This window comes from Lemur catta, chromosome 3, assembly GCF_020740605.2.
Source record: "Lemur catta isolate mLemCat1 chromosome 3, mLemCat1.pri, whole genome shotgun sequence".
In the NCBI taxonomy this organism is placed as follows: Eukaryota; Metazoa; Chordata; class Mammalia; order Primates; family Lemuridae; genus Lemur; species Lemur catta.
Window position 1 is genome coordinate 35,156,680 of NC_059130.1, and position 25,608 is coordinate 35,182,287.

Here is a 25,608-nt window from a genome sequence, read left to right on the forward strand (position 1 = left end):
AATCTAATTTCTTCTCAAGGCAGGAATCATCTCTCCCAATCCTTGGGAAATATCACCCTCCACTTGAACTACAACACAGGGCAGACTGTTAGAGTGTTGGATGGCTCTAGTGGGTTCAGCATTCTTTCATACATTTGTCTGAAGCTGCCCTCCTATAAACACCCAACCATGGGTCTGAGTTCTGCTGTCTGGCACTGTACCCAGTGAGTTTACATTCTCTTTCACAAAACAGCACTTCAAACACTTGAAATTGCTGTTAACAGTTTAAGTCTTCCCTCTTCCAGTACCACAAACCCAGATTTTTTAATTGTTCCCCATGTGACCTGTTCAGGGTCATCTAAAATATATTAAGGATTGGCCGGGCGCGGTGGCTCACGCCTGTAATCCTAGCACTCTGGGAGGCCGAGGCAGGTGGATCGCTCGAGGTCAGAAGTTCGAGACCAGCCTGAGCGAGACCCCGTCTCTACTAAAAATAGAAATAAATTATCTGGACAACTAAAAATATATATAGAAAAAATTAGCCGGGCATAGTGGCGCATGCCTGTAGTCCCAGCTACTCGGGAGCCTGAGGCAGTAGGATCGCTTAAGCCCAGGAGTTTGAGGTTGCTGTGAGCTAGGCTGACGCCACGGCACTCACTCTAGCCTGGGCAACAAAGTGAGACTCTGTCTCAAAAAAAAAAAAAAAAAAAATATATATATATATATATATATATATATATATATATATATCAGGGATTTATAGCATGACATTAGCTATTCAATGTGGCTTGCTTGTTTGAGAAATGTACTGAAAGCCCATTGGGAGCCAACCATTGTGCAAGATGCTATGCATGGGTGCTCAAAAAAACCACTTCTAGCAGAGTTATAATTGAAAGATCCTGAACTAATAGTCTTGATCTACTGGATTTTGAAATGTATAAAGTTCAAACAAATCTTTGGGAATATATTAAAGATCTCCACATGTATCATGGTACAAGACCACATCCATGCTGCTGCAGTGGCTGATGCATAGTTGGAATTAGGCAAAACTGGGGAGATGGGCTAGAAGGAGAGTGACCCAGGCTGGAAGGAGAGGGGTGCACAGATGGGTCAAGGTGCTCACAGTGACCGAGACCAGTACAGGCAGCTACAGAGAACGCGTTGGCTGTTTTGGGAGGCTGAGACCCTGGCCCCTCACTGATCCTGCACACATCGCCATCACCCCTAGATCCCCAACTCCACCTGACACACTGGGCAGTGTGTATTGCCCCGCCCAACAACTTGCTTTATTTATAGACAAAGAAACTGAGACCTAGAGAAGGGAAGAAGTTTGTCCAAAGTCACACAGCCACAGGACTGGATCTCAGGGCTTCAAACTCGCAGCCAAATGCTCTCTCCTTTGCATGAAGCTGCCCCTCTGCACAGTCGGGAGGAAGGTGACAAGTCAAGGAGAATAGGTTCAGGCTGTCCCATTCTGAGAAAGAAGAGTAGGAATGAAGAGGGGCTTTGAAATTCTTCCTGGTATATGCCTGGGAGGTAGGAGTATGGGGAGTAACTTCTGATGCTGGTGGACAGAATATCTTCAGTTACCCAGACCAGGAGAGTCTGAATTGTCTGTTAGAGTTTGGCATTCCGGACCTACACCTGCAGAAGTGGGTCACCGGTGACAGCTATTACCCATCTCTTCTCTAACTTGCTGTGTCCAGTGTCCTTATCTTCAAGGCAAGACATCCGTATAATCATTACTGTTTTCTGGGGGAAGAAAGCAGAGGACCAGCATGAGACTCCACACTCAGAAGTCACGCTGACCAGCCTCAGTCAAGGGAAAGAAGGCCTCTCCCCAGGAACAGGGCGATCTTGATGCCACATCAGAGTCACATCTTCAAAGGCTGAAGTACCCTAGGGAGCTGTCCTGGCAAAACCAGGGGTCTTATAAATAAGACAACCCCAGAGTTTCCAGCACCAGACTTGGTTTGCCAGCAGAAAATCTGTGCTGCCCTCGAAGTAAGAACATCTGAAGCTTGTTCTAAGGAGGCAAAGGGGAGGATGTTTCCCCTCCGGTAGCTGAGGCTTTAGGAGCTCACTCTGCCAGTGCTGATGAAGCATGGAAAGTTGGAAAGGTGAGACCTGTGCCCAGTTCTGAGGGAAGATCTCTAAGGGTTCTTCTCTTGGGATTTGTAATTATTTTATCATTGCTGAGACAATGACTACCACCACCCCAACCAGTCCCAGCAACTCATTTGGGTTTGCCTAAGGGCTGCAGCACACATATATTCTTGGGTTTCTACCTCTGCCATCTTTTCTATTTTTTATTCTATAATTTTTGGTGGACAGTAGCCGTGGACTACATCTGCAGCTGAACCCATAGAAAGTGATTTTGTGTGTGTGTGGGTGCACACTCCCCTGCATGAGGGTGTGAGGGACAGATAAATAATGTAGGGGAAGGGATTTTATTGTATCATTATAACTCCATGCTTAGTCTTGTTGGGGAGGTGAGAAGCGAGTTGTGGCACCCCGAAAGGGTGACTTTGCTGCAGACAGAGCTGAATGGGTGTGAGTGATTGCAGGCTCCCCAAGGACTCTCTGTCCTCCCTTGTGAGTACATCTTCTCTCATCCCATCACCTGCCGACTGATAACTGCAGTCCCTTTCATGGAGAATATAACCATACATTCCAACATGGGAAAACAGGATTAAGCCCTAAATATCTCTGGAAGTCTGAGTTAAATTTAAACTACATTATAACTCACAGATACTAAATTCTTCTCTGAGAGCAGATTTCAAGGGTGTGGGTAAGCGAGAGTGGCTAGCTGCTTGTGATATGACTAGAGAGGCCTCAGCATGGATTCTCTGTACTCAAATCTAATGACCATCTCTCACCATGACTTAATGCCTTTAGGGATATATCTGAAATAATTTGACGCCTAACACTTTATAAATGAATGCTTAGCAAATATTGAGCAAAATGTAACAGGGTGAGCCTTAGGGAAGGAGTAGATGGCCTGAAGTGATTTTAGCATTCGAAAAATCTGCCCATTTTCTCATTTATCCCCAAACTTGAGTGGTTTACACAAGGTCACAGAATGAATTTGAAGTCAGCTCTAGACCAGGAACCCCGCTGTCCAAGCACAGAAAGCTCTGTCTTGTCTACCTTTAGGGGCTAGAAGACACTACTTCTCAACAAAATGGAAATTGCTCTTAGTAGGATGAAGCTTTTTAGAGATAATGTCATAGAAAAGGCCATTTATCTATACTGATTCTATGAAGTAGGTCACTGGTAGAAATGGGATTAGGGAGCTTTTCTGACCCCCATGTGAAAGCTTTTACCATAAATGCCATCCAAGTCTAATTTCAATCTTCTCCATCTCATGTAGGGGCTCGTTCTCTTTATTGGCTTTATAAGGTGAACCACCAGCCCTTGATCTGGTTTTTCAAATTTGGAGATCAATTCCTTTAGGTTTGGAAAGATCTGTTTTTGAGCACCTTTCACAGTCTGCAAAAACCCAAGAAAGGAGATTGATCACTCATTGTGCAATTATGTGTGAAATGTGACACTTCTCAAAACAGTGGTTTTCAAGGCTTTCTCTGTGAGCTGACAAACTGAAAACAAGTGGCCAACAGTTCATGCTCAAGAGCTCGCACCACTTGCAATTCACAGAAACGCTGATGTTTTAAGACCAAGCTCTGATTTGAGCTACTTTGAGTAAGGAGGATTTACAATCAAGGGATCCTTAACTCAGTGAGCAGTATTGAATTTGTCCAAGGGAGTTCTTGTAGATGCACTGTGAAGGGTACCCTTCCCAGAGCTTATGTCAGATTCTGCCTTGCTGGCAGGCTTTGATATTTTAGTGGACTAACAGAAGTGGACTTCTGAGGGGAAATGCAAAATATGCAAATTACATACTTGTTGAATTCGAAATCTCCATGTGAAACAAGACCAAAAAAGTCCCAATTTAAACTGAGAGTAGGAATGTCAACATGACTCAGTTAAATTGTAAATAGTTGTTTTCTGTTTGCCAGCTATAAAACAAGTACTATTTTCTAATATAACCTTACAAACAAAAAGAATTTTCTTTTGCTCTTATATTTTTGGTTTAGGAAAATCTAGAAAACCAAAATATAAGAAAGTGGCAATAAGAAGGTTTTCTTACGCACAGTGTGGTTAACCTCCATAATAGAGGTGCAGGCTGACCTTGAAGTTGTTGACATGGAAGTCCGTTTAATGCAGTCCCTGCAACCTAGAGCACCATCCAGTTCAGGCCTCTGAGTGCAAAGCTGCTCCCCAGTGAAATGCCCCTCTGTGTCTGAGTTTGGATTCACTGACTTGGATGCCTCTCCGTTTTGTCCAGACAAGAGACAAAACAGGGTACTGAGGAATTATCCAGAATTTCCCAAAGTACAGCAGAGAAAAAAATGTTTTGAAATAAGTTGCTTTTTAGAAGACATTTTATCTTGAAATTATTTCAGACACAGCAAAGTTGCAAAAATCATAAAAAGAGAAAATTCTCATATATATCCTTTACCCACAACCCAAATATTAACATTTTATATTTGCTTTTCATTCTCTTTCTAAATATATACATATAATGTGCATGTACATATGCACATATATACATGCACAATACATGTATATATATTATTTTAAAAAATTGTTTTTCAGAGTTAAGTTGCAAACATGATGTCCCTTTAACTCTAAATATTTCAGGATTTCCTGAAAAGCAAGGACATTACATAATCACACTACAATGATTAAAATCAAGAGATTAACCTTAATATAGTACTCTTTGCTAGTCTTATTCAAATTCTGAATTTATTTAAATTCTGCCAACTGCCTCAATAATGTCTATAGAAGAATTATATAAATGAGCTGTTTGGGGATCATTGTATATTCTAGTCTCTTTCAGATATTCAGAGTGAACATTTAGCGTATTGAAGATTCTGAGAAATCTTGTAGTCTGCTTGACCTTATATGCAAGTGTTTCAGAAAGATTATTTCAGGATTCTCTGTTAGTAATTAAAATTCAGTAACATTTATTATACTCTACTTCCTAAGCCAGAGAACTAAATTCAAAAGAACAAAAAGATTTTTTTTGTCTAGCTCTCAGTAAACCAAAAAAATTAAACAAATCCCTATGACTTGCAGCTATCTGATGCTTCCCTTTATATTTTCATACAACTATAGTTGTAGACTCGACTTCTAAACATTCAGACTGCTCCCTGGCTTCCCTTCCCACTTCCATCCTGTGTCACTGTTTCGTCTTCCAGGTTGGTGTATTTCACCACTGGAGGAACCAGAGTTGGATAACAGCCATGGTTATTTAGAAGTGGAACCCAAGTCTAGTGCCTTCTTATTTCTCTCAGAGAAAGACCAGGCTAACTATTGATCTGATTCTCAACTCTGCCTAGTGCTTCCCTTGGTAGAGTGCCTTCATGTGGTCGCATTCCAGGTTCTCCTCCCCCAACTGTTTTGTTTTTGTTATTGCAAGAGTCCATATATATTCTTACCTCTATCTGGTAATACCCGTGTTTCTCTCTGAAGATTCGGTATGTGTAGACAAGATTTTTAAACCTGTGGAAAGATGTCATAATGTTCTTATATACAGATCCAGGCAACACCTATCATCATATTTTGTATGCAATATCTTTGTCAATCTTAAATCCCCAAAAGAAACTTAGTTCTTATTTTCTGCTGCTGTAACAGAATACCACAACTGGGTAAATTGTAAACAATAGAAGTTTATTCAGCTCACAGTTCTGGAGGCTGGAAAGTCCTAGATAGAGGGACTAGTGAGGGCCTCTTGCTGCATCATGGCATGGTGGAAGAGCAAGTGAGCACGTGTGAGGCAGAAAAAGAAAGGGTGGGGGCCGAGCTTATCCTTTCATCGGGAGCCCACTTTCTCAATAACTAACCCACTCCTGAGATAACAGCACTAAGCCATTCACCAGGGCAGAATCCCCTATGACCTAATCAGCTCTTAAAGGTCCCAAGTCTTAATACCATTATGATGACAACTTATTTTGATGCTTTCTGTTCTTAATATTTTATAAATGCCATTTGTAAAACTTTTAAAAGAAACATGATTTTTGCAGTGTGCATTTATACTAAAGATTTGTAAAAAGACCTCGGCCTTCTACCACCACCACCAATGGTGACAAGGAAGCCCTTCTCCATCCTCCAGCACTCACAGTCTTGCCTCCACTCTCTCTGCCTTGAACTCATTGGGCTAAACTTTCATTATGCCTTTTATCCTTCTTTGTCAGTCATTACAAGAACCCAGTCTTGCAGGGCACCCTTATCTCCTGCATTCTAATCCCACGGCCCTCTCACTATGGGGCCTAGAGGTGAGGCCGGTGTTCTTGCTCTCATGGCTCTTCAGTACTGCTTTCTTCCTTCCTTAAGTCCTTGGCTTTGAGTTTCATGTCATTGGATTGTATCACTTACTACCCCTCAGTGTTGTTGACATCTGACCCCTGGGTCATTGCTGCTCATTTCTCCAGGTTTTAGCTCCTAGCTCACTGTCACTATCTCCAATACTATTCTTGTCTAAACTTTTGACAATTTCAATTCATGCACAGACTATCCAACACCCCAATTTCTCAGTTCCTCAAAGTCCTCTCCTCCAGTGAGCTTGTCCTCCACTTACTTCAGCTACTCACTCCCCTGTTCATAACCAGGGCTGGCTACATAATTTGCTGGTTCCAGGACAAAATGACAGTGTAGGCTCCTTTGTTAAAAAATTATTAACAATTATGAGATGATAACAGCAGAGCATTAAACCAAACATGGGCTCTCTGAGGAGAGGACCCTGTGTGACTGCATGGGCTGCATGCTATGATGCTAGCCCTGCTCACAACTTTAACCTCGTAACTGCCAATAACTGCAGCCCTTTCATAATCTTAGTTCCATGCATCCCCCTCTCTTTTCCCTGCTTCCTATCTTTTCAGATCCGTTCCTCTAGTTCACTGATCCCAACAATCCCTGGACCCCATGGGCTCTCCCTCCAAACCATTGATTCTTCCACTTTTCACTGTTCCTCACCCACATGTCTTGACTCCCTTCTTTACCCAGTTTAAATTGTCCACATTATAACCATTCTCTTATATACATTCTTGACTCCTTTATCATCTTTCACTTTATTTACTCAATTAGCAACACTAGAACTCTGATTAAATTCAACTTTCTGCAGCTGTTTGTGGCTGGAAAGAAACACACAGCTACGTAGGCTGGTTTCACATTAAATTAATGACCATAGACCTTGACAGGGCTGTTAATGCTTGTGGGCAATTATTTACTTCCGCATTGACAATGATTCTACACATTCTCCATTTTCTTAAATCTCCAACATTTTCTTTTCCATCCTCACTCTTAATTGATGACTTCACTGAGAATATTAAAGCAAACAATAGAGAATTTCCAGACTCCCACCATCACAGCAATTAGCATCTGCACTCATACACTCTGCCTTTGTTATTATACCATAGATGAACTTTGCGTGTGGATCTCCAAAGCTAATCCCTTCTATTTCCACTGGCTGCCAATCCCTGTTCATCTATTCAAGGACATAGTTCTAGCAATTCTTTCCTCCTTCTCTGACATCATTATTATTATTCTTTACACAATAGGCTGGGTTGTCCTTTAAAAACATGTGAGTCAGATCATGTCACTACTCTGCACAAAAATCTAGGCTTAGAAGGGTCAGGACATGTGCTTGCTTCGGCAGCACATATATTAAAATTGAAACCATACAGAGAAGAGTCAGGACAATTTTAAGAAGAAAAATAAGATCGAGAGGTGTGTGTGTGTGTGTGTGTGTGTGTGTGTGTGTGTGCGCGCGCGCGCGCCTGTGTGTGTTGGGGGGAGGTGTTCCTGTCTTAATCGGTCTTAAGTCTTTTTTTAAGACTGTAATTAAAATAATGAGGAATTGGTTCCAGGGTAGAAAAAGATATTAATGGCATAAACTGGGGAGCCCAGAAACAGACTGATACATGTGTGAAAATCTGATATATGAAAGAGCTGGCATAGCAGATTGGTGGGGAGGGGATGGACTAGTTATTAAGTGGCAATGGTATGTTTTCATGTGGAAACAAATAAAATTGGATCTCTGCTTCACCCTCTCTGAAGATTCAATTATGAAAGAGCAAAACATTAACTAAACTTTGGAGAAATAAATAGAAGTGAACAACATAATGACTTCAAGTTAAGGAAGGAGTTCTTAAATCACAAAAAGTGCAAACCGTAGAAAAGATTAATAAAGTCATTGAATTAAAACTAAATCTATTTATCAAAATATACCATTAGCAAAGTGAAAAAGTCCACAGATTGGGAGACAATAATGGCAACACTAATATATAATAAGAGCACTATTGTACTATAAGAAAAAGACAAATGAAGTGGCCAATAGACATGTGAAAAGATGTTTCAATATCCATCAGGGAAATACAAAATAAACAACAGTTAGATATCATTTTGTACCGCATTGGCAGAGATATTAGAGTTCACTAATGCAAAATATTGGCTGCGATGTGAAGCTACACAGAGTTTTATATACTACTGATGGGAATATAATTAGATACTAATAGAGAACAATTTGGCAAAATTTAGTAAAGTTGAAATGTGTCCAATCTATGGGCCCAAAATGTCTATTCTTTGAGATGGCCATACTGGAACAAAATTGAATATGTCAAGATTTTATTATTTATTAAAAAGCAAAGATCAGTGAAATTAAATATTGAATACATATAAATATAAAAAATCAGAAATATAAAAATCAAGTAAAAGTGTAAATTAGTAAAAATACATATAATAGATACATATTTTTGTAATATGAAGTGTTATTAGATGAAATTAATTAAAAAGCAATATTTAAAAATTAAAAGCAATAATTAAAAATTGAACACCCCATAAAACTTAATAAGTTCTAGTTAATCCTAAAAATTGAAAACAAAATAGTTGTTTTTAAAGTGCAATTGTGAGGTAATGGAAAAGGAAATAAATAGGACATTTGCAGAGAGGGAGAAGGAAGGCAGAAAGGAGAAAGAATCTAAGGATTTTTTTGTGTGGGCAAATTTTTTCAGCTGTTGGAAAAGCTCTATTTGTTTACATTAGTTGGGAAATGGTACAGATGTAAGTATAAGCTGACTGCAAATACTTTCCTCTGACTCATTCATTTTCAAATAATCCCATCTCCTGTTCTGCAACTTTGAGAAGATCTTTTTTGAACATTTTAGATTTTTATAGGAGTTGATATATTTTTATTGAAAACAAGCTACAAATTTTGTTACTTAAGCCCTTAGTAATGTTGGTGGTTAACTTTCTAAATTCCAGATGCTTACCAACTGCACTGAAATAGCCTTTATCCAAACATAAAAACAATACAATTAAACAGATAAAAAGGGGTTGCCACTAAGTACTAATATTATTTTTTCTATCAACGTTTTGAAATTCAGTATTTTGAGGGAAAGGCTATGTTTTCGTTCTCTAGTAATTCTCTCTTTTGGAGGTTTTATTTTTTTAAATATTCATAAAAATGTTTTAGATCCTTTAAGAAACAGACCTCAAATATTCTAAAAATTTGTATCCCTGATTTTTCCCCTGTGAGTTGGGGAAGGTGAGATGGGGGAAGGGGGACTGGAGGCTGATTCTCCTGGGGAAAAGAGAGGAGACATAGGTAAGTGACATTTACGTAGTGTATTCCTATCTTAACAAGTCTCAGGCCTTCTTATAAAGCTATGATAATTAAGATAGTGAGGATATCATAATGCCCTCACTAATTGCCAAGAGAGCTAGTGGTGCGAAGCAGCTGAAATGATGATTCAGGGCACGGAGAGCTTCAGGTGAAATGCCTTGGGATGGGGGGAAAGGAGGGCAACCTCTGAAAAAAGTCATCCATTACTGTCCAAACCTACCACTTATCATATTGAATTTTGATTATCCATTTACTTGTCTACAACTCACACAAGGCTGTCAGTTCCACAAGGACAGAATCATAATGTCTGCTTTGTTCATTCTAGCACATTGCCTGACTCATAGTGCATACTCAATAAATATTTGTTGGGTTGCATTGAATTATCTTAAGACATGTGACAAGCCTATATGAAGAAATCTTACCAAGACACATAAAAGAACACTTCAGCAAATAAAGGGAGATTCAAAGTTTTTGGGTAGAAAGATTGACTCTTGTAGAGATAATAATTGTTTATCAAATTATATTTTAATTTGCATTTCTAGCTCTAACCTTCCCCTGAACTCTAGACTCATTGATCCAACTGTCTACTTAACATCTCCTCTCAGACATTTAGTAGGCATTTAACACTTAATGTGTTCGATAGCAGCATATACCTGCAGTGGATATTCTCTGTATCTCCAGATCATCTTTTTAACCTTCCCCATTCTGCCCTGTGCTCTGACTTCCAAGACCGCAAGCTGGGCTCCCTTGCCTTCGGGCTTCTGATTAGGTTCAGGCAATGGGAGACATATGTACAATGAACATGTATGGAGACAGATAAGAGGATGTTAAACCGAGAAGGATGAAATAAAGGATTAGTTTGGCTGATTCATCAATAAGGGGACACTCACCTAGGATTTGGAATTTACTGTATTAGCTTAAACACCTGTGAGTGGCATAAATGTTCTGCTAGACTGGTTAACTGAGGCTTGGATTCAATAATGGCCTATATTCAAGAGATCAAAATGCCAAAACTTCCCTGGCATTCTATAGAGAAAGGAATCTGACAACTCAAGGAGATGGGAATGTTATAATGGATCTCTTATATGCAAGCTGTTCAATGATGCCCCATGCCCTTCCAGGTGTCTGAAGAATACCACCTTCATGATACACTAAAAACACAATGTGAGGAGAGTACCAGCATGTCTAAAAATGGTAGCTATCCTCCAAAGTCTTGAGTTGACAGTGGGAAATGTTGCAGTGGAATTGAGTGCCCTAATTTCAGTGTAAATAATTGTATACCAGGAATAGTAAATGTCAGATCTCACTCAAATGGGACTCATGAAGTACGGAACAATTACCATGATAAGATGACATAGATGAAAGAAACAGCAGACAAGGACATTGATAGTTATTGAAATTATTACAGATGTTCAAGAATCTAGAGGTAAAATAGGGTTTTTAAAGTACAGGCATACCTCATTTTATTGCATTTTGTTTTACTGAACTTTGCAGATACTACATTTTTTACAGATTAAAGGTTAATGACAACCCTGTATTAAGCAAGTCTATTGGTTCCATTTTTCCAACAGCATGTGCTCTCTTCATGTCTCTGTGTCACATCTTGGTAATTCTTGCAATATTTCAAACTTTTAAATTATTATTACATCTTTTCTGGTGATCTGTCATCAGTGATCTTTGATGTTACAATTGTAATTGTTTTGCAGCACTACAAAAAATGTCCACATAAGACGGTGAACTTAATGGATAAATGTGTGTGTTCTGGCTGCTCCACCAACTAGCCAGCCCCATGGTTCTCACTTTAAATAAAAAACTAGAAATGAGTAAGTTTAGTGAGGAAAGCCAAGACAGGCCTCTTGCACCAGTTACCGAAGTTGTGAATGCCAAGGAAAAGTTCTTTAAGGAAATTAAAAGTGCTACTCCAGTGCACACATGAGTGATAGGAAAGCTAAACAGCCTTATGGCTGATATGGAGACAGTTTTAGTGTTCTGGGTAGATCAAACCAGCCACAGCATTCCCTTAAGCCAAAGCCTAATCCAGAGCAAGGCCCTAACTCTCTCTTCAATTCTGTGAAGGCTGAGAGAGCGAAGGAATCTGCACAAGAAAGCCAGTTCTCATGGTTCATGAGGTTTAAGGAAAGAAGCTAGCTCCATAACATAAAAGTACAAGGCGAAGCAGCAAGTGCTGATGGAGAAGCTGCAGCAAGTTATTCAGAAGATCTGGCTAAGATTATTGATGAACAGAACACTGAACAACAGGTTTTCAATATGGACAAAACCACCTTCTATTGGAAAAAGATGCCGTCTAGGACTTTAGCTATGGAGGAGTCATCAATGTCTGGCTTCAAAGAATCAAAGGACAGGCTGACTCTCTTGTTAGGGACTAATGCAGCTGGTGACTCTAAGTTAAAGCCAGTGCTCATTTACCATTCCAAAAATCCTAGGGCCCTTAAGAATTATGCTAAATCTACTCTACCTGTGCTCCATAAATGGAACAACAAAGCCTGGATGATAGCATATCTGTTTATAGCATGGTTTACTAAATATCTTAAGCCTACTTTTGAGACCTATTGATCAGAAAAGAGATTGTTTAACAATATTACCGTTCATTGACAATGCACCTGGTCACCCAAGAGCTCTGATAGAGATATACAAGGAGATGAATGTTGTTTCTTTGACTCCTCAGACAACATCCATTCTGCAGCCCATATAGATCAAGGAGTCATTTCAACTTTCAAGTCCTGTTATTTAAGAAATATATTTTGTAAGACAAAATTGCCAAAGATAGTGATTCCTCTGGAAGATCTGGGCAAAGTAAAAGGAAAATCTGCTGGAAAAGATTCACCATTCTAGATGGCATTTGTGATTCACGGGTAGAGATCAAAATACCAACTTTAACAGGAGTTTGGAAGAAGTTGATTCCAGCTCTCATGGATGACTCCAAAGGGTTCAAGACTTCAGTGGATGAAGTAACTGCAAGTGTGTTGGAAATAGCAAGAGAACAAGAATTAGAAGTGGAGCCTGAAGATATGACTGAATTGCTGCAATCTCATGGTTAAACCTTAACAAATGAGGAGTTGCTTCTTACAGATGAGCAAAGAAAGTGAGATAGAATCTACTCCTGCTGAAGATGCTGTGCACATTTAACAAAGGATTTAGAATATTACATAAACTTAGTTGATAAGTCAGCAAGGTTTGAGAGGATTGACTCCAATATTGAAAGAAATTCTACTGTGGGTCAAATGCTATCAAACAGCATTGCATGCTACAGATAGATCTTTCATGAAAGGAAGTCAATCAATGCAGAAAACTTGATTGCTGTCTTATTTTAAGAAATTGCCACAGCCACCCCACCTTAAGCAACCACCAACCTGATCAATCAGTCAGCAGCCATTAACATCGAGGCAAGACTCTCCACCAGCTAAATGATTATAACTTGCTCAAGGCTCAGATGCTTGTTAACACTTTTTAGCAATAATTTTTTTTTTTTGAGACGAAGTCTCACTCTGTTGCCCGGGCTAGAATACTGTGGCGTCAGCTTAGCTCACAGCAACCTCAAACTCTTGGGCTCAATCAACCTCCTACCTCAGCCTCTCGAGTAGCTGAGACTATAGGCTCACACCATCATGCCCGGCTAATTTTTTCTATTTTTAGCAGAGATGAGTCTCACTCTCACTTAGGCTTGTCTCCAACTCCTGAGCTCAAGCAATCCTCCTGCCTTGGCTTCCCAGAGTACTAGGATTACAGGCATGAGCCACCACGTCCAGCCCTAAAATATTTTTAAATAAGGTATGTACGTTGTTTTTTAGAGATAATGCTATTGCATACATACTAGACTGCAGTCTAGTGTAAACATAACTTTTATATGCACTACAAAACAGAAAAATTGTATGACTTTCTTTATTGCAATTTCGCTTTATTGTGGTGGTCTGAAACTGAACACACAGTATCTCCAAGGTATGTCTACAAAAACATGAAAGACATAAAAGAGAGACCCAGATGAAATTTCTAAAGATAAAAACTACAGTGTGTGAGATGAAGAAAATAATGGATGAGATTAGCAAAAGATTTGACTTTGTAGAAGAAGGAAATTAGTGAATTTGAAGACAAAGCAATGGAAACTATCCAAAATAAAAATCAAAGAGAAAAAAGACCGAAAAAAATAAATAAACAGAGAACCAGTGAACTGTAGGACAACTTTGTGAGGCCCAACACATTTGTAATTGGAGTTCTCGAGTGGGTAAAAAAGCATTTAAAGAAATCATGGACAAAAATTTTCTAAATTTGTTGAAAACTATTAATCCACATATCCAAGAAACTCAATGAGCTCTAAGCTCACAAAGAAAATGATGCTGAAGTTCATCATAAACAAATTGTCTTCCAATAATAAGAAGAATATCATAAAAGTACTCAAAAGAAAATATATATATATACTTGTCCACAGAAGAAGAAATAGAAAAATGACAGCAAACTTCTTGTCAGAAGCAATGCAAGTCAGGAGACAGTTTGATAAAATCTTTAAAGTATTAAAAGAAAATTGTCAACCTAGAGATCTCTATTCAGAGAAAAATACTTCTAATCCTGAAAGCAAAATGAAGACATTTTCAAATGCACAAAAGCTGAAAAAATTTATGCCAATAGACATACACTATGAAAAATGTTATAGGAAGTCCTTTAGGCAGAAAGAAAAAGACACCAGATGGAAATGTGGGTCTACACCAGTGGTTCTCAACCAAGAGTGCTTTCATCACCAACCCCACAGCACATTTGGCAATGTCTAGAGACATTTTTGGTTGTCACAATTTCGGGGTAGGGCTTGCTAGTGGCATCTAGTATATAGATGCCAGAAATGCTGCAAAACATTTTATAATTCCCACGGCATTTCCTTCAACAAAGAATTATCTGTCTTAAAAATGTCAATCGTGTCAAGGCTGAGAAACTCTGATACATGCAAAGGAATGAAGAGCACCAGAAATAGTAAATATGTGGGTAAAGGAAAAATATGTCTTCTTATATTTAAAATCTAAAAGATAATTGCTTGCTTAAAGCAAAAGTAATAATAATGTATAGTAGGATTAACAAAATATATAGAAATAAAATGCATGACAATAATAGCACAAAGGATTTGGTGAAGTGTGAGAGAAATGAAAGAGTGTTATTATAAGGTCCTTGTTACTATAGGTGAAGAGATATAATATTACTCATATATAAGCTATAAGTTTAACATGTATAAATAATAAACTATTAAAAATAAAAAATATAGCTAGCTAGCCCTCAAAAGAGATAATTTAGAAATATAAAAAAATTGAATTAATCCAAAAGTGGGCAGATTATTTATTAATACCACTCCAAAAGCACAATCCATAGAAGAAAAAATTGATAAATTGGGCTTCATTAAATTTAAGAATCTCTGTTCCTTAAAATTTACTGTTAAAAGGAGGAAAACACAAGTCACAAACTGGGAGAAGTTACTTGGAAATCACCTATCTTATAAAGGACTTGCATCCAAAATACGTAAATAATTATCACAACTCAATAATAATAAAATAAACAACCTAATTTAAAGATGCACAAAATATTTGAATAGACACTTCATCAAAGAAAATATATGCCCACTCATTTACTGTCAATTGACTTTTGACAAAGTGGCCAAGAACACACTTTGGGAAAAGGACAGCCTCTTCAATAAATTATGCTAAAAAAACTGGATATCCAAAGTCAGAAGAATGAAATTAAATCCTTATATCAGACCGTATGCAAAAATCAACTCAAAATGGATTAAAGACTTAAATATAAAACCTGAAACTATAAAACTACTAAAAGAAAACACAGGAGAATAGCTCCACAACATTGGTCTGAGCAATGAATTTTGGATATGATCCCTAAAGCATAGGCAACAAAAACAAATATGGACAAATGGGATTGCATCAGACTAAACAGCTTCTGCACAGCAAAGGAAACAATTAACAAAGTGAAGAGACAGTGCACAGAGTAGGAGAAAATATTTGCAAACCATACATCTGATAAAGGGTTACTATTCAAAATACATAAGAACATATTCTTAGTGAGAAAATAGTTAGAAAATAAATAACTAAATTTAAAAATGGACAAAGGACATCTGTTTCTCCAAAGACATAAAAATGGCCAAGAGATATAGTAAAAAAATTCTCAACATCACTAATCATCAGAGAAATGCAGATTAAAACTACAATGAGATATCACTTCTCACCTGTCTGAATGGCTCTTACCAAAAAGACAAAAGATAAGGTTGGAGAGGATGTGGAGAAAAGAGGGAACCCTAGTTGCACATTGGTGGGAATAGTATAGCTATGATGGAAAACAGGATGGAGGTTCTTCAAAAAACTAAAAATGTAAGTACCATATGACCCAGCAACCCCACTTCTGTGTATTCATCCAATGGAAATGAATCCAGTATGTTGAAGAGATATCTGCATTCCCATGTTTATTGCAGCATTAATCATAATAGCCAAGATATGGAATCAACATAAACGTCCATAAACAGATGAAAGGATAAATAAAATGGTATACACATATACAACGTAATATTATTTAGCCATTAAAAAATGAAATCCTTTCATTTTCAGCAACATGGATGAAATTACAGGGCATTATCTTAAGTAAGATAAACGAGGTACAGAAAGACAAATACTGCATGATCTCAATCATATGTAGAATCTAAAAAAGGTTGATCTTATAGAACTAGAGAGTAGAATGGTGGTTACTAGGGGATGGGGTGGTAGGAAGGGGAGGGCTGGGGAGATGTTGGTCAAAGGACACACTGTTTCATTTAGATGGGAGAAATAAATACAAGGGATCTATTGTATAACATGGTGACTGCAGTTAATAACAATATATTGTAGTCCTGAAAAATGCTGAGAGATTTTAAGTGTTCTCACAACAAAAATGATAACTTGTGAGGCATGCATATGTTACTTAGCTTGATTTAGCCATTCCACAATGTATATATATTTCAAATCATCCTGTATATAGTGAATGCATACAATTTTATCTGTCAAATTAAATAAAATAATCAAATTTTATACTCTGAATATGTAAAGTTTGTTTTACTTGAATTAGACTTCAATAAAGTTTTTAAACATAAAAAATAAAATCTGTTGTTGAACCCCCTCAAAAAAAGAAAAAATATATGAATGGCAAATAAACACACAAAAAGATACTCAGTATTATTAATCATTAGTGTAATGCAAATTAAAACCAAAATGTGATACCATTACATGCTTATTAGTATGGTTAAAATAAAAAAGACTGACCATTCCAAATGTCAGTGAAGATGTGTAGGAATCAGAATTCTTGTATAATGCCAGTGGAAATGCTGAGACAGCACAATCACTTTGGAAAAGTTTGGCAGTTTCTTAAAAGGATAAACCTACATAGAACATATGACTCAGCTGTTCAACTCTTGATTTACCCAGGAGAAATGAAAGCATATGCCCACACAAGGACTTAGTCACAAATATTCACAGCAACTTTAGTTGTATTATGAATGAGTAAACAAATTGTGACATCCTTAGAATTGAATACTATTCAGCAATACAAAGGAATGAACTACTGATGCATGTATGTGGATGAAACTCAAAATAACTATTCTTTTGTCTGTCTGAAGTCAGATAAAAAAGACTACATACTTTATGATCTGATTTATATTAAACTCTGGAAAATACATATGAATCTATAGTGCCAGAAAGCATATCATGGTGGCCTGGGGTCTGGGGGGTAGATGGGAAGTATGGTAAGAAGGGATTACCAAGGGATGCAAAGTGAGTTTTGGAGGTGATCAATATGCTCATTATCTTGGTTGTGGTGATAGTTTCATAGGAGTATACATATTTCAAAATCCATCAAATTATACACCTTTTATTTTATGTCAATGATACCTCAATAAAACTATAAAAATGATTCATGGTATAAAAAGGTAAATGAATGTAGTTTATTTTTATTCTAATATATAAACCAAATTTAAGTTCATTGTACATATATGTTTTTCCTGTCTTTATGGTTGGTTTTTGACATTAGATAGAAAAAATGTTTCCTATATTTTCTGTTACATTTTCCATAACTGTGTCTGGGCTTGACCCTCAGTATGGGAAATCTTTAACCTCATTTAAGATATGAGAAATACAAAGAGCTTATAAAAACCATTTAAAAATGTACTTACCATCAAATTAGTACTAATTGATCAACACTAAGGTGCTCACATGGTAGTAATATTGGGTGCCAGTCAGGTGGGGGGGGGATGGGAGATAGAGGGGGTCAGGAGGCGGGGGGTGGGGGTAAACAAACCCACAGCTAATGGAAACAGGGCACACTGTATGGGGGAAGGACAGGCTTGTAGCCCTGGCTTGGGTGAGGCAAATGCATTTCATGTAACCAAAATGTTTGAACCCCCACAATATCCTGAATTAAAAAAAAATCTTTGGCATTAAATTCTCAGTTGAGGTTTGGAAAGGCTAGAATACAGGTCCTTGTAAGTTTCCACTTACCTTTGAATTATTTTACTCTTTCTCATGCGGTTTAGCCTTGAGAGTGGTTATTACTTTAGGGACTGTGCACAGACCTCTGAGCCCTTGCTCAATTCACAAACAGTCCACAGATTAGCAGATGGTCTCATGCTGTGGCCACTGTTTTGGGGAAACTTGTTCATGTTCGAGGTTTTAGTTTTATTTTAACCAAACTTCAAAAGATCATTTGAAGGAAATGGAATTGACTGTGCCCTATAACATCAACCGCGTGTTTTGCACTTTTCCGTGCCATAACACAAGTAGGGAACCCAAGTCAATAAAGAATGTTTTAAGACTTTTGACCTTTGGTCTTCTCACTGCCTGATTGCAGTGTGCATTGGTACAACCTTTTGTTGTACTAATTTGTTAGTGTGTATGAAAATTTTAAAACCTCTAGAATTTATCCTAAGGAGAGAGTTGAGCAAACTTTCACAGATACTAAGTACAAAAATGTTAATCATCCCAAATTATACTTGGTCAATTAGATCAAATTAAAAATAAAAATTGGAAATAACCTGAATATATTATGTATAAATTATTGTATATACAAACAATTAAATACACGACAGTCATAAAAAGATGATGTGTATCAGCTTTCTTTGATGTGGAAAAATACCTACAATATATTAAGAAAACAGTTTACAAACTATTGTGTATAATGAACCATTTATGGACATTGATTTGTTTATAGATGCATGGAGAGCAGTCTGGAGAGATGTATGCTGAAATATAAAAGATGCTGATTTTTGAGTTGGGAGATTGATATTTCTTCTTTATACTTTTCCCTATATTTGATTTTTCTAAAATGAAATTTCATTAGCTTTATAAGCAAAAAAAAAATTTGAATTATTTGTTTTCTTTCTAAATTCTATAATCTTTTCAAAGATGTGAGAGTCTGAGAGTTGTAAATGACTCTCAGGGCAATGGAAAGATATTGCCATTACTCACCTCAATGAGGTCGTGCAGTAGCTTAGGGCTCAGGTCTTTTTCACCTGCAGCATTCTCATGGCTATGGAAAGTACCTCCTTGCCCTTCACATCTATAGATGAATCTTTTGCACTTCATAATACCTATTCCAATTTAATTCTACTGATTACAAAGGCAGACCGAGTTTCAAGTTCCTGACACTCACAGAGTCACACTACAAAACAGCATTTTACACGTTGGAGATTTTTGGAAGCTCTATCAAAAGATCAGGTAACCAGCCTGAGCAAGAGCAAGACCCTGTCTCTACTAAAAATAGAAAGAAATTATATGGACAGCTAAAAATATATATAGAAAAAAATTAGCAGGGCATAGTAACTGTAGTCCCAGCTACTCGGGAGGCTGAGGCAGGAGGATCGCTTGAGCCCAGGAGTTTGAGGTTGTTGTGAGCTAGGCTGATGCCACGGCACTCTAGCCTGGGCAACAGAGTGAGCCTCTGTCTCAAAAAAACAAAAAACAAAATTTATAAAAGATCAGGTAACATTTCCTGTCCATGTTCACCACATAGCTTTCTGGTCAACGCTACATGCTGTAAAAAGCCAAGTCTCTCTGTGACATCCTTCCTTCCTTTACTTCTAACCTTCCCCTTAGTATTTTCATTTAGGTCTGTGAAAGCATGGAAATTAGTATGTTGCTGTTTTAATGCAGCAAAGGAGATGCTGCATATCAGGGTCCACTGCCAAGCTTACTGCTTAGGCATAACATGGTTCCAAAGTGACCACCTTGAGTATATTTCAGTGAAGCTAGAGATACTGGTAAGAGAGGGAACAGAGTAACATATTAACAGTTTGGCCTTGGGCAAGTTATTGAATAAAAAACTATAGTTTCTTTCTTCACATAACAGGGATATTGTCACCTACTGCAAAGGGCTTTGCACAGGATAAATGAGATAATGCATGTAACATGCTTAGCACAATGTTTGGCTGATAGAAGACACTGACATGGTAGCTTTTTCTATATACATGTAGACCAACAAGCTAACACATGTTATAATAATAATTTTGATGTTGCTTACACAAGGTTGTATCTTGGAGCATGAATTTGTTTATGTGACCTCCTCAGAGGAAACTTTCCTTTACCCAATGGAAAATATCTGCTGTGTTTCCTGTCATAGGATTCTGTTTTGTTTTCATCATATTGTCTCCTCTCACTGGAATGTATGTAACTTCATGAGGGCAGGAACATCACCTATAGTATTTACTGCCATTTCACCAATGCTTAGGACCATGCCAGGAACATAACAGGTGCTCAGTACATGCCTGTTGAATGAATGAATGAAGAGTCCGTTCATCCTCCAGGTCTCTGCTCCAGTGTCAGGCTCTCTACTCCCTGATGCATGAATCACTCCTTGCTCTCAGCTCCTATAGTGCCCGAATAATGGTCAGTCATCACAATTATCACATACATTATGGTGTCCATTTATTTTCCCCACTAGGCTCTGAGCTGTGTTGAAGGTATCAACTGAGTGTCTAGCCAGTACCTGGCATATGGGAGGTTTTAACTGTTGAACAACTAGAATTGAATAGTTCCTACTTATCTGTGTGATAATAAATTTCCACAGACTATGATGAGGTAGCTATGGGGGCCATTTGACCTGAATCTTAAGCCTGAAGGTGCATGAAGTTTTGTCTGTCTTTCAGTGACATAGGGAGGGGGGAGGTGAGGCCTGCTCATGTGCAGGTGTTTAACAAATACTGATTATCGCCTTTCCATTTGATTTATTATCATCACTTGTTAGCATTTCTTAGTGACCTTTGCTTTAGATGAATATATAAGCTGGGTTGATACACCACAGAACAGTTGAGAATAAATATCAGTTTTCAAAGAGAATCCCAATATAGTCCACATATGCTGAAATCCTGGTCAAGGTCTGTCCTTGCACCTTCTTCTCTTTTCCCTTCCCACTGCTTGCCCCACCCACCATCCTCACCATCTCCCATCCAGGGCACAGCAGTCTCTATGCCATCATCTCCCCGCTGCAGTACATTCTCTGTATCAGATAGAACTTCCTAAAACTCAGTATTAGTCTTGTCATCTCCCGGCTCAGAAACCATCCATGTTTCCCCATAATCCACAGAATCATTCTCTTAAAGCCACATGATCTGATCCCAAACTACTTTTCCAAAAGCTGGTTCCAAAACTACCTTTTGTGAACCCTATATGCTTTAAAATATCCCACATCTAGACCTCTGTGCCTACCTTCTCTCCTCCCCTCCATCCAATTTCCATGTGACTGAATCTTATCCATGCTTTAAATCCCAGCTCAAATACTACCTCCTCTAAGAAGGCTTTCCTGCTCATCTCTTCTGTCCTTGAATTCATATAAAACTGTCTATTTTGGAATTTATACTTTACTCTTATTTTATTTATTTAACATGTTTTGGACCTCCATAAAAAAATTCCAAGTTCACTATTGGAATCTCCTTAGAATTTTCCCAGGCCTGAGCACAGTGTTTGGGTAGATAGTAGGAATTCACTACATTTTGATAAACATTTTTTAAATTACAAAAGTAATACATGTGCATGTAAAACTTGTAAACAGTGCAAAGAATTTACCAAATGAAGAGAATGAATTCAACAACCCTTTTCTCAACTTACTCCTTCTAAATTCCCCAGTTGTAACACTATTATGTTTCTTATGTATCTTCTAGAAAATTTTATATGAATATACGAAGATATAGACATAATTTTTTTTTTTTTACAATTTAAGTATGTTACAAATGGTAACATACTTTGCATCTTGCCTTTTTCAACAACAATAGATCTTGGAAATTTCTTCATACCGTATATGGATTTACCCAATCTTGTTAATGCCTGGATAGCATTCCACTGATAGTACAAATGCCCTCTTAAGCACATTTAGACTACAGGCATTCCCCAGGTTATGGACGAGATACATTCCTGAGAACATCATTATGTTGGGTTTGTATGCAACTCTGATCTCTGATGAACAGCGCATATACAGTAATAATAGTAACAATACTATAATGGCTCATAGGCGGTATTAATAATACAGTGTAATACTGTAATAATAATACCCCTGTACTATAATAATAAGTTACAGAAACTATTGTGCTGTTTTTGTAAATTCAAACAGAACATAAAAACATAGTCATACAAAAAGTTTAGATAAGAGATAGGAGAAATTTCGAAAAAGAATATTAAAGGTTAATACTCAATATTGTGTCAATGGTATGTTAATAAGAGTGTTACACTTATTTTGATCTAATCAAATCAATAACCTTTCTATTTCAATAAGAAATCCACTATGCTACTTAGTAATAATTGAGACTTTTATTGGAGCACTGCCTTTCACATGTTCCATTATTCTCACTGTATCCTTTACAATTGTTCTATAGTCCAGCCACTGAAGTCTAATGTTTTCCCAATAAATGATGGCAGCTGGCCTTTCTCTGAACGCTTATTTCTCCTTTTGTTTCCATTATAATCACTTTTCTCTTTGCCAAAGGCTCACCTGGACTTGCAGTGGACTTTCCCTTTGGAGGCATGGTCATAAGGGTAACACAGACTCACAAAATCCAATAAAAATGTTCAGACAAGACTGATGCTGTGTGTGACTGTATAATAAACAGTCAGACCAGCCACTAGTGTCAAGATGCTGTGCCAACAAACTGCCTACTGCATACAGGTTTGTTTACACATGTGGAAAAAACTAGTTCCCAAATTATTAGTTTAATTATTTAATTCTGTTATCCTTATGGGGAGCCTTGGGAGCCCATTCATAAGTGTGGAACACTGCAAGTCAGGTCGTCTGTAACCCGGCAACTGCCTGTATCTCCAATTTGCATGTGCTTGTGCAGTCATAACTGTAAGATAAACTTTTATGAGTGAAATTTTGGGTCAAAAGTTATATTCATGTATTTTATGTTTTGGGCACATTTCCAGTCAAAGAAGCTGCATCAGCTTGTGCAAGGGTCTGCTTTGCAGCACACTAATTACCTTGGGTATTTTCATAGTTTTATTTCTTGCCCATTGAATAGACAAAATGGTATCTCATTATTCTTTTGATTTGAATTTCTTCAATTATAAATAAAATGATTTTTTCATCTTTCTTTTTTATATTTTTTTCTGAAAGTCTCCTGCTCTTGTACTTTTCCCATTTTTCTATTGATTTCTAAAAGCTTTTTATATGTTAATAAAGTTTTTTTCTGTCAGTTTATCAATAATCTTTTATTTACAATTGATGCAAAATGAAGTCAGTCTGTGTGTGTCTTTTGTGTGTGTGTGTGTGTGTGTGTGTGTGTGTGTGTGTGTGTGTCTTGTTTTAAAAAAATGTTTTAGCTTCATATACAGAATTTGGAAAAAGTCCAAAAAGAGAAGACAAACAAGCTAAAAGTGGGTAAAAAGATATGAATATGCAATTCTCAAAAGAGGAACTACCAATAGCTAAAAATATATTAAAACATTATGAGTGATGTTGAGAATATTTTTATACATTTTTTAGCCATTGGTAATTCCTCTTTTGTTTCCAGACAAGACACACACACACAGACTCATGGTAAAAAACTACTAAAAAATAGAAGACAGTCATACGTTAAGGAGAAAATACACTATGTTTAAGTGTGGTCGAATCCAAGAAATCAAGGACAGTTTCATGTTAGGAAAATTATTAGTTTAATTATATTTTCACAGGTCAAAGGTTACAAACTGACTTGCCAGTGTTCTTTGCTAAAACTGGATTTTACAAAGAAGTACACGTATGGGCCTAGGGGGAGGCTCAGAAGCCTGACTAAAGTTTGGTCAAGCAAAGAATCTTTGTCACCTATGATTGAGCTTCCATGCTTCTTAGAATTGGGGAGCTATGAAGACAAAAGCAATTGTCATAACTAACAGAATATGCTGTGGATATAGGTATGAGAAAGATAGCCTGTATCCCCTTTCTTAGAGAAAGAAATATATCCCTACATATTTTATTAGACAATGACAATCACTTTTGTCTATAGTCAGGCTTCTGAAGCTTCTCCTAGGACCATCTGTGCACTTCCTCGTAAAATCCAGTTTTTTAAAGAACCCCAAGTTAGTTTGGCAAGAAACCCTTACCCTTTATCCTCCACCATCTCCCAGGTGATTGTCTGATCACACTGGCCTGTCTTTAGCTAGAATCCTGTTAGGTCAGTTTAGCCAGAATCCCCCTCACTCTGATGTTTCTTCTTAGTAATTTTCTATCCAAGGACCCCCACCCTAATCCTTGACTATAAATTCCAACTTGCCCACGCTGTATTTGGAGTAGAGCCCAATCTCTCTTCTGCACTGCAAAAACCCATCGCAGTGGTCCCTATACCTATTGTGATGGTCCTGAGTAAAGTCTTCCTCCCCAACAATTGTCACTAAATAATTTTTCTTTAATAAGAGACAGTTGGATTTTCATTACTATAACAGGTAGAAAAAAAGGTTCAGTGGTCTCTGCTTTACAAAGAAGAAAATACACAAACATAGGAGGTTTCCAGTGATTTCTCTTCAGAATTGCTTTCTAAACTGGGCATAAACAAATTCCTTCAGCAAGGTATCTCTGATAAAGTGCCCTGCAATTTTGTTCATATTTAACTCAGACTCTGGAAATGTCAGATAAGTTTTAACACATACAAGTCATTTGAGAAATCCAGGTCTCTGTTTCTTTACCTATAAAATGGTGACTGCTTATGCTTGCCTAGTAGCCTACAGGCAGGAGGAAAGGAAATGATGTTGAAGCCCTATACAAATCTAAGATAATGTGAAATATTATTTTAAGTATTGCAAGAGAATGCAGCAGAATACATAGTCTTTCAGATTGAAATTTCAAAAATAATCCCTAGTGTTTTCCATACTAAACACACACACCTCTGGAGGAGAAGACCTCTCTGGCATGTTTACCATCTCTCCACCCCCCCCCCCACACACTTCCCAAGCATCCTGCAGCCCTTCCCTATATGCCCCACATCCCCTCCTGATGCTACAGAGTCTGCTTGTGTGGCCTTTACACCAGGAGAGCAGGGCAATGGAGGAGCATGGACAGACACATTCCTTCCATCCTGCCCTGGCCGTGTCTACTTTTTCTCACCCCAACATTGGGGCTACAAAGCCAGAGTGAAATACTAAGGGACATTAATCCCTTTAATGTATGGCTGCCATTGCTACATTCAACATAAAGTTTCACATGTGTGGAAGATGCGGCTACTCACGAGACACAGAGGCACAGGACTCCTGGCATAGACTCGCTGTCTCTTAACAGAAAGTTGCCATCCACCCCTTCCTTGAGTAGCAAGGTCTCACAATCAAGCTTGGTCAGAGGGCCGTGGTAATAAGGCAGATCCATGGAGAGCCCTCTCGTATTCCAGGCTGCCCTGTTAGCCTGAAATCCAGCTCCAAGTCAAGGGATGGCTCTGAAGTGGGGTCAGCTGTGTCTCCTGTGGAAATACCTCT

At 37.8% G+C, this 25,608-nt stretch overlaps 1 protein-coding gene across 1 annotated transcript; it reads right to left on the minus strand.

Moving 5' to 3' along the window:
* Positions 1-1,382: 1,382 nt before the first annotated feature.
* On the minus strand, positions 1,383-25,608 carry SH2D1B (SH2 domain containing 1B). Its single transcript, XM_045547218.1, has 4 exons — positions 25,368-25,608; positions 5,484-5,547; positions 3,306-3,471; positions 1,383-1,731 (listed from the first exon to the last, which is right to left on the minus strand). Exons 1-4 carry the CDS (start codon positions 25,499-25,501, stop codon positions 1,697-1,699), a joined length of 399 nt encoding a protein of 132 aa, XP_045403174.1. The 5' UTR covers positions 25,502-25,608; the 3' UTR covers positions 1,383-1,696.